This window comes from Palaemon carinicauda, chromosome 14 (genome assembly GCF_036898095.1).
Source record: "Palaemon carinicauda isolate YSFRI2023 chromosome 14, ASM3689809v2, whole genome shotgun sequence".
In the NCBI taxonomy this organism is placed as follows: Eukaryota; Metazoa; Arthropoda; class Malacostraca; order Decapoda; family Palaemonidae; genus Palaemon; species Palaemon carinicauda.
This window is the reverse complement of record NC_090738.1, coordinates 82,110,566-82,120,565: the sequence shown is the minus strand read 5'-3', so window position 1 is coordinate 82,120,565 and position 10,000 is coordinate 82,110,566. Positions and strand designations below refer to the sequence as shown.

Sequence of the window (10,000 nt, the reverse complement as noted above, 5' to 3'; positions counted from 1 at the left end):
AACTGTGTTATTACCAGGAGTGACTACTGCAACTCTATCTATTACTATTTACCAGAAGTGCAACTTGAGAATTTACAAAACATAATAAACAGAGGAGCAAAACTGATAAAAGGTTTCCCACCAAGAGAAAGGATTACCCCTCTGCTAATCGATTTACACTAGCTGCAGATTAAGGCGAGAATTTAAAATATGTACAATTACCCATCAAGTTATCAGCATTGGACGTCCAAAATTCTTAAGACAATTGCTACATATTGCGCCGCCAACAAATCGTGTCGACACGAGAATAGTTACAGATAGCTTCAAACTAGTGGAACCTAGATTTTTGTCTACTTTAGACTCAAGATCCTTTAAATATGTGGGCCCGAGATTATATAATAAGCTTCCAAGAAACATTCGAAAGAATGAAGACATTAATGCTTTCAAGAGGAAACTGAAGACTCTTATTTCAACAGTCATGCAACAGTGATGATTTAAAAGTAAATGAACGATACGAGATATGAAACGTTAAACACTGAATGAACAAGGTAAAACGACAGTGGAGGTCCTGTAGAGAGTGGGGTTCCCCTGGTGTATGGGACCGGAAAAGCAGCCATCAAAGTAAGTAAAGTAAATAAAGATGAATTTAGCATTTCCAATCCTATCTAAGCAATCGTCGATCCTGGGAAGTGGAAAAATACTTTGCTTAGTAACAATGTTTACTTTTCTGAAATCAGTGCAAAACCTTTCTGATCCATCTTCCCTTTTTACCAGAACTATCGGAGAACACCATTCACTCTCTCTAGGATCTATCAAATCATCATCTTACATATACTTGATTTCCTTTTGTACTGAATTTGCCTTCTCTGGACCCAAACGATACGAACTCTGTCTCATGGGTTTAGTGTCCTGTAACTCAAGATCTTGTTCTAAAAGATTAGTTAAACCAAATTTATCACTACCCGTTTCTGGATAATTTAGAGACACAATTCACTCCGTTTTTCTTTTTCTAAGCTAAAGTGAAATAACTTGAAATTCTTAAGCATGGAGTTTTTCTCAAAATTAGTTTCTCGCTGTGACACAGTTATAACTGGTACTGGGCATTCGTTGCATTTTTTTTAGCAAGAGTATGTGCAGCCACTTAACTCTACGTCTACCCATATCAATAAAGTAATTCAAATGACCCCGTTTTCCTGAAATCGGAAAAGGACTTTCGAACTTACAAGATAATGATGGACCTTCTTTCTGAATTAATACTAAGACTTTATCTCCCACACCGATATTTCTATCCTTTGCCTTAAGATCATATCTTCTTTTAGTTCCCCTTGGTTGTTGCTCTCATTTTCTATTGGTAATTTCAAAGCTTTACTTAAATTTTCCTTGCAATTTTCCAAACTCTAAATGTAATCTTATTTACCCTCTTGAAGCATTAATTTACACTTTGAAATTTCTAAAGGTCTTTTAGCGGTGTGACCGAATAGCAACTCAAAAGGACTAAATGCTGTAGTGTGATTAGGTGCCAATCGTAAAGCTAACAAGACGAAAGGTAGTTTTTCGTCCCAGTCATGTTCCAAGTTATTATATAATTTTCGTAAGCAACATTTAATGTTTAATAGAAACATTCTACAATCCCTTGCAACTCTGGGTGATACGGTGTGGAAGTTACAAGTTTGATACCTAGATCTTTCATTTTGTCTTTGAAATATTTGGATTCAAGATTACTGCCATCACTTTGTGTAATACAAGGCAAACCAAACTTGGAAAAAATAGTTCAACAAGCGTTTAACTGCAGTTTTCGCATTGCAGCTTCTTACTGGGATTGCTTCTGGATAACGGGTTAGCCTGTCAGTGATTGTTAATAGATATATATTCCCTCCTATACTTCTAGGCAAAGGTCCAAATATATCAATTGCTACATTCTCAAAAGGTTCTCCCACTGATGGAATATTACAAAAGGGAGCCCTGGGAATTACTTGATTAGGTTTATCAGCAATTTGACATGCGTGACAGCTTAATATATATCTCTTCACGTCACTTTTCAGCTTGAGCCAAAAGTAAGTCTTACTTATACACTTGAAAGTTTTGTTTACCCCTAAATGTCCTTGATCATCATGTGCTAATTTCAGAATTAATTCGCCAAACTTCCTAGGAATTACTAATTGTTCTATAACTTCCTCTTTGCTAACTGACTTAGGACGAACATAACGACACAAAATTTCCTCTTTTAGACAAAAGGTTTCCTTACAAACATTATTGGGATCATCATCCAGCTCACTTTAAAAAATTCGAGACAGTGTCTCATCCTCTCTCTGCAACTTAATTAGCTCATCTCTGTTCAAAATGTTAGTGCCTAAACCATTACGGTAACTATTACTTGAATCCACTACATCGACTACGTCTACGTTACTACTTTCGACAGCTACATCATAAACTTGGCTAACAATGTCAACACCGATGGGGTCGGTCTTCTCAGCCCCAAACTTGCTAAGATCAACCTCACCGTCTCCATCACACGTTCGAATCCTCGAACAAATTTTGACTGTAGTCTGCATCTGTATCCAAACCTGACCTAGTTACTACCATTTCAGGCACTGGAACCTCACTTAAAATAGGATTCACATATCGGGATGTAGTTAAATCGTTACCGACAATAATGTCACTGCTTTAAGCGGGCAAATAGTCAACAACTGCTAGTTTTACATCGATTGACAATCCCTGACTTATCAAGTCCATCTTCAACAGGGGTCATACAACGCTAGTATTCGGGAACCCACCTAGCATAACTTTTTCTTTCTAACTGATTTTTCCCCTTGTTGGCACACACTCTTTCCTAATAAGGGAAACGGCTGATCGTGTGTCCCTAAGCAAGACTACTTCTCTCGAATCCCCTCCTTCAAGCGAAGAAACTTTATCTAAAGAAAAAAATCTCCATAAAATTTCCTTGTTTCTTTTAAAATATCATGTTATTAACTAGAGACACTGGTTTCTTCCACATGTATAACAATAATAAGGATAATCATATTTCCATGTACTACTATTGCTAAAACTAATCTTACTATGTTGTACCTTACTAGACGATAAGTTTTTTTTCTTCTTACTATCACTTAAACTATGAGTAAGACTGTACTCGTATGCCAACTTTGTTGCATCTGTAAAAGACTGTTCCTGCCTATTTTCTATATATAGCTTTATGTCTGTAGATATGATATCTTTGAAGTTTTGTAACAAAACTGAGTTCTTGAGATCATCAAAACTATCTACTTCAGCAGAAGTTAACCAATCATAAAATGATCTTTCTACCTTCTTTTCGTATTTTACATAAGTACTGCTCTTAACCCTTTTCAAACTTCTGAATTTCTTACGGTACGCTTTTGGTACTAACCTGTATGCACTAAGAACAGTTTCGTTAACAGTTTTATAGTTCTCACTTTCTTCCTCAGGCATACAAATATACACAGAAAGTTCCCTACCACTTAAGACTGACTGCAGATACAAAGTCCACTGGTTTTGGGGACAACCTACTCTGTTCATTAACTTTTCAATAGACATAAAATATTTCTTTACATCTCCCTCATCAAATTTTGGAATTAATTCTAACACTTCACCCATACCTAAATTATCAGATACACCGTTCAATGATGAATTAATACCCTATCTGCTACCTGACGCATTACTTCCTGGTCTGCTACCTGACTGACTCTTATGAAGATTTTGACTTAAACGAGCTATTTCTAACTCTTGCTTACGCTGTTTTTCATTTTCTTCTCGCTGTCGTTCATTTTCTTCTCTCTCAGCTGCTCTGCCGTTTCTCTCAAACACTTCCTATTTTCTCTTAAAAGCATACTCACGGAGAGCATCGCCATCCAGACCAAGAAGTTTACCTGCGGCTATCAACTCTTTCGTAATTTCACTCATTCTGCTTTTTTTATGCTTCCTTTTTCAATCGGTTACGTTGTTGAAAATCCTGGCAAGGTCGCCAACTGTTACGATCTTAAAATCGTTACAGTTTCTTTAAAACAGTAAAATAATTGTTTTTAACAACATTCTTAAAACTCGGGAAATGAGTATAAAAAGAAACAAGAAAAAATAAAACACAAAACGTTTATTCACAAACTTCAAAAGAAAATCAATGTTACTTCTTCCGTTACTTTAACTGACAAATCAAATCAACCAAAACATCAACAGAAAAGGGGAACAGTCAGTAAGAAATGGTTTTCTGCAGCTGCTAATGACAAATCAAATCAACCAAAACATCAACAGAAAAGGGGAACAGTCAGTAAGAAATAGTTTTCTGCAGCTGCTGATATGATACTGGTACGGAGACTTCAGGCCTGAGAACGTTGCAGAAGGGAGGCTGAAGCTCAGATGAAACTGGAACGATGACCGGATTCAAAGACGTCACAGAAAGGGTGGCATCAAGATGGGATATCAGAGGTTTTCTTCCAAGAATTCGATGATACTATTGAACTAAGGCAGGCTGCAAGCAGTGCTGGTTATTTCTTGTCACAAGCAAGGAGGGCTGGCTGCTTCAATTTGTCTATTCTAGTCCATAACAGGATTTTTGAAGATAGGCTTTTGTTGTCTGAACGATAGGCTGGAATCTGGCTCTATCAGACATCTGGACTTCTTTGTTTTTTATCTCGTTAGGACTTGGATCTGCTTCCGACATAGTTCCTTTCTTTTCTTATGTCCTGTCCTATCTCTATTGGACAATCTCTCTTCTTGAAGTTTATATACTCATGCGGAGTTAATTATAGTCGGCACTGGTCATTTCCATTGAAGGCGTTCTTTTTAACAAGTTTGTGTTTCCTTTAGCTTCCTTAAAAACGCCTACTTCGGTCACGCCATGGAAGCCTCTAGAAGAAATATCTGATGCAATCAGGACAACGTATTAAGTCGCAACAAAAAGGCAGCACGTATCCTTTCACTATGACATATTTCATAAACACGGATTTCCTTCAGTGTCGGTTTCTCAATATATGCTTAATCCACTAATTAAGACGATGACATCTTGGTCAAAACAGGACACTTCTCGTATCGCGGCAGGTGCTCTCTCTGAGGCTCGGTTTACTTCCAAAATGCTCATGATAGTGAAGTGATGATAGTTTTGACCAAACAAGGCCGTAGTCAAATCTCATCTCGCCTCGCTGCTCACACTTTGGGAATAGATATTTTTGTCTTTTAAAACCTCTCCTTTAACTGTATTATATCTACCCATAACAATATACATATTACGTTTATGTATTGTTGTGTATGTTTGAATAAGCATATTCTTAACCTTATATAGAAAATATTTGACAGTACTAATAAAATAATCGTCAACAGACCATGCAGTACAAATTACTCTTAGCCTTTATAATCATAAGATAAAAAAAAACCAGCATGACCAAAAGGGTTGATATTAATATCCTTGACAAGGCAGACAAACAACAATATGTTTAAGAGTAGCAGACTATTAGTCAAAAAAAAAATGGTAAGGGAATTCGAGTACCTTAATGATACTTTCTACTTCTATAATAGCTGTAATGAGTGGTATTCATTTAGATGCTTTAATATTCGCCAATGGACATCTTAAAGACAGCGTGTATAAGAGAGAGAGAGAGAGAGAGAGAGAGAGAGAGAGAGAGAGAGAGAGAGAGAGAGAGAGAGAGATTTTTTATCTTGATATCAAAGGTTATTGACGCCAATATCCTTTGTTATAGATAAATAATAAAAAGAAATTAATTTTAGACTCATAGAAGCAAATATGTCTTTATAAAGGTTCAATAGCTTTCAAAAGACCTGCTTCTAAAATAATCCTAAACATATAGAAAGCATAGTACACCGCATAATGTCCAGAAATCCTGGCTAGGATGATTCTGACACTATGGAGAGAGAGAGAGAGAGAGAGAGAGAGTGAGAGAGAGAGAGAGAGAGAGAGAGAGAGAGAGAGAGAGAGAGAGAGAGAGAGAGAGAGAGAGATTTTATGAGACAAGTCAACAAACCTTCATTATTCAACTGCTAAAACACACAAAAAAGAAATAGTAAAAGAAAAATGATGGTGAACTTAGACTGAAAGGTAGATAGAACCGCATAATGAGAAATAAAGAAATTACTATAATTGAAATCAATGAATCATATTAACAATGGAAAAAACAGTGAGTCAGTGATACATTAGGGTATGAGAATCTTATAGCTACAGAGATTAGAATGTTTGAAGATTAAGGTCCCCGAATGAGTTACACCACAAGCTAGAAAGGTTAGCGAAATATTTGAGGTGGATTCTGACGAGCAAGTAATTTATTAATCACATGAATGAATTAGCTTATTCTATTTTGTAAAAGAAAACCATTGGTGAAAGACTGAGGTGATTCTATTTTAAAAGGTTATCTCTATCACTTTTTCATCAAATTATTCCAACTTTACATAATTCTTTCAATATTGAATAGTGATATAAGAAATAAAAAAAGAAATTCCCTATTAAAGATCGTAATAAATATATAATATATAGTTGGATCATTACAATAAAGACAAACATGTATCTCCAAGAAACGATTACTATATATTATATTAAGGAGATAGTTGCTTCGCCTTTTTCGATGTTATTCTAGGATGCAATACTAGTTGTGTGTTTTCTGGTGTCTAAGAAGTGGTTGATTAGCACTTCTTATTTATTTCACATGAATTACATGAACAAACACACAAACAAACAAAACGCACGCACATATTTATACACACACACAAACACACACACACACACACACACACACATATATATATATATATATATATATATATATATATATATATATATATATATATATATATATATATATATGTATATATATACAGTAATCCCACACCATTTCGCGGCTCATGTTTCGCGGTCTCTGTACATCGCGAATTTTCAAAGATATTCATCTAAAATTAGAAAAAAATGGTGCGAGAGTTACGCGGGCGGTAGTAGAAGGCAGAGAGTACAGTAAAACATCATGTATCAACACGGAGATGGGGCGTAACTCAAAATCCACCTCTCTGATTTGCGGCCATCTTGGCTCCATATCTCGCAAGCTGATTGGCCAAGCCGCCGATACGCTTTACCCAGTGTGGAGGATCAATTTTCATTTTTATTTATTTTTTTTGTTTGTCAAATCCAGAGAGGGAGAGAGAGAGAGAGAGAGAGAGAGAGAGAGAGAGAGAGAGAGAGAGAGATTGTGTCTTCGAGTGAAAGGTAGTTAGTGTATCGATTGTTTGTTGTGAGAAAGACTGTTGGTATAAATCAGGCTGTTTGTTTACTTTTAGCTAGGTTATGACAATGGTAAATATTTAAGAGCGAATGGTTTTATTGATTGACTGCGATTTGAGCCAGTTGTGTGAACGCTGGTTTTATATATTTGATGTCGACCAGCGTTGGAAGTATTTTGTTAATTTTTGAGCCGTAATTCCTCCGTAAGAGAGATTTTTTTTTTGTGTGGAATTGACTGTTGATGACCTGGTCTGTAATTGATTTTGTTTGGACTGCTCATTTGGACTGCACAACTGTTGATGACCTAGCCTGTGAATTAATATTATGAATGATGATGATTATTATTATAATGATGATGATGATGAGGACACCCCTGACCCCGAAGAGCTAAGACCGTTGTGGCATATTAATAGACACTTCTATTTATCATATGGTGGTGGTGTGCAAATGTAAAAGGCTGTTGGCCTTTGTGTGGACGAAGGTGTTCACTCAGAAAATTATAAAATATTTTTGTTATATTTGTGGTTGTAGTTTTAAGTTATGTTAGGGTTTATTTAATTGAAATGTATTACGGTAAATATCTATTTTGTTTTAAGTGTATGATTAGTGATAAGTGTGATTTTTTTGGGTTGTCTAGTTTTAAAAAATATAGTTTTAAGGATGTATTTTTCTTTTTTTTTTTGTCCTTTTGTCTATGAGTCTGGTTTTAGATAACGTAAGGGGAAAGTTTGTTTCAGTGGAGACAATTATCAGTAGATGTGATTCAGGGTGTGGGGGTAGTTCTTGCGACATCCCGCCACACCAGCATCTCTCCCTGCCGTGTGCCCCGCGAAGGGTGACCGCATTCATTGTTCTCTCTTGCTTCGCTTGTGTTGCTTAGTCTTGCCATGTGGAAATTTTAGCTGTTTACTAGTGCTTTTTAGTGTAAAACAGTGCTTGTGACACTCTTGAAGATGGCTCCTAAACGTCCTCTACCCTCTACATCCTCTAGTGAACCCAAGAAGAGGAGAAAAATGATGACGGTGAACGAGAAAGTAAAATTATTGGACATGCTTAAGGCAGGCAGTAGCTATGTGTCTGTTGTCCGCATTTACTGAGGGAATGAATCAACAGTTCGCTACATAAAAAAAGATGAAATGAAAATACGTAAAACTGCTTCAATAACATTCTCCAAGGATACTAAGCGTGGTGTAACTCCTTGTAATAAGACAATTGTGCAATCGGAGAATGCGTTATCGATGTGGATATCGGACTGCCGGGAAAAGAAGGTTAGTCTCGATACCAACATGATTCAAACGAAAGCCAAAACCCTGTTTGATAGCCTAGTTCCTGAAGGAAAATCTAACGAAGACGAAGAAGGTGATGATGACGACGAAGTTGATGATCCTGACCCACGAGAAAAACGTGGTTTTGTTGCCAGCAAGAGCTGGATCGAGAAATTAAGGAGGAGGTTTGGCCTTCACAGTGTTCCTTTGTATGGGGAGGCCACCTCGACAGACCAGGAGGCAGCTATTCGTTACGTCGAGGGCGAGCTCACAAAATTAATTCAAGAAGGTGGCTATCTCCCGGAGCAGGTGTTCAATATGGATGAGACTGGCGTCTTCTAGAAGAGGAGGCCGGCCCGGACGTTCCTTTACAAGGACGAAGTAAAGAAGCCAGGGTTCAAAGCCCAAAAAGATAGCGTCACTCTCCCCATATGCGGGAATGCCGCAGGCTTCATGCTCAAGCCTGACTTAATTCACAAGTCCATGAATACTCGGGCTTTGAAAAACAAAAACAAAGCCTTGCTGCCCGTCTGCTCGGTGAGTGATAAAAAGACATGGATAACTAAAGCCCTCACACTCGACTGGTTCGTGAACTGCTTTATCCCACAGGTGAAGCTGTACCTTGCGGAGAATGGGCTGCCCTTCAAGGTCCTCCTCCTAATAGACTGTACAGGCGGACATGACTCGGATCTGCATTATGATGGGGTCCAAGTGGAGTTCCTGCCCCCCAACACCACTTTCCTCATGCAACCAATGGATCAGGGGGTCATTCGGGCCTTCAAGGCCTTCTACACGAGATCCACAATGGAGGGCCTCATCTCCTCCATCGATGAAGATGACGAGGACTTCGGCCTCAAGAGACATTGGCGGGAATACAACATTGCAATGTGCCTGGCCAACATTCAGAAAGCTCTTAATGAGATGAAACAGCAAACATTGAATGCAAGTTGGAGGTAATTGTTGCTGAACATTATTCATGACTATGAGGGCTTTACGCCAGACGAAGTTCTCCACTCCGCCGTAGATAAGGATGTGAGACCGGCACGGTTAGTAGCCAACAAAGGTTTCTCTAACATGACGACGGATGACATCAACTCACTGATCGAGTGCCACTCGGAGCTCCCATCTGACGAGAACCTTGTTGAAATGATAAGAACAGCGAGTGAGGAAGAAGAAGAGGCTGCCGATGTCGGCGACGATGACGAAGCTGAAGAACGTGGCCTTCCCCTGGAAAACCTGCAAGAGCTCTGTAACATGGCACAGGCTCTGCAACAAAGGGCGTAGGAAATCGATGATAATATGGTCAGAGCCATCAAATTTAGTAACCGTATTGACGTGTAATGGCATTGTACAAGAGTATCTTTGCTCAGATGAAAAAAACAACGTCAACATCTTCCCATCATGATGTTCCTAATGCGCCGAAAACCTACTGCAGAAGCATCAGATACTCCTCCTGCCACCTATCCAGCTTCCAACGGAGCCAATACGCCGCCTCCTGCAGTTTCTCTTGCTCTATTTGAAGCTGTGGTTG

At 38.1% G+C, this 10,000-nt stretch overlaps 1 protein-coding gene across 1 annotated transcript; it reads left to right on the top strand.

Moving 5' to 3' along the window:
- Nucleotides 1–8,922: 8,922 nt before the first annotated feature.
- On the top strand, nt 8,923–9,753 carry LOC137652841 (tigger transposable element-derived protein 1-like). Its single transcript, XM_068386239.1, has 2 exons — nt 8,923–9,415; nt 9,470–9,753. Exons 1-2 carry the CDS (start codon nt 8,923–8,925, stop codon nt 9,751–9,753), a joined length of 777 nt encoding a protein of 258 aa, XP_068242340.1.
- The last annotated feature ends 247 nt before the right edge of the window (nt 9,754–10,000 follow it).

What these genes read in the sequence shown, in the direction of transcription:
- LOC137652841 (XM_068386239.1), top strand. Translation starts at nt 8,923, where the DNA reads ATGCTCAAGCCTGACTTAATTCACAAGTCCATGAATACTCGGGCTTTG. An exon ending in ACAGCAAACATTGAATGCAA is followed by an intron (nt 9,416 to 9,469) that starts GTTGGAGGTAAT and finishes GCTTTACGCCAG; the next exon opens with ACGAAGTTCTCCACTCCGCC.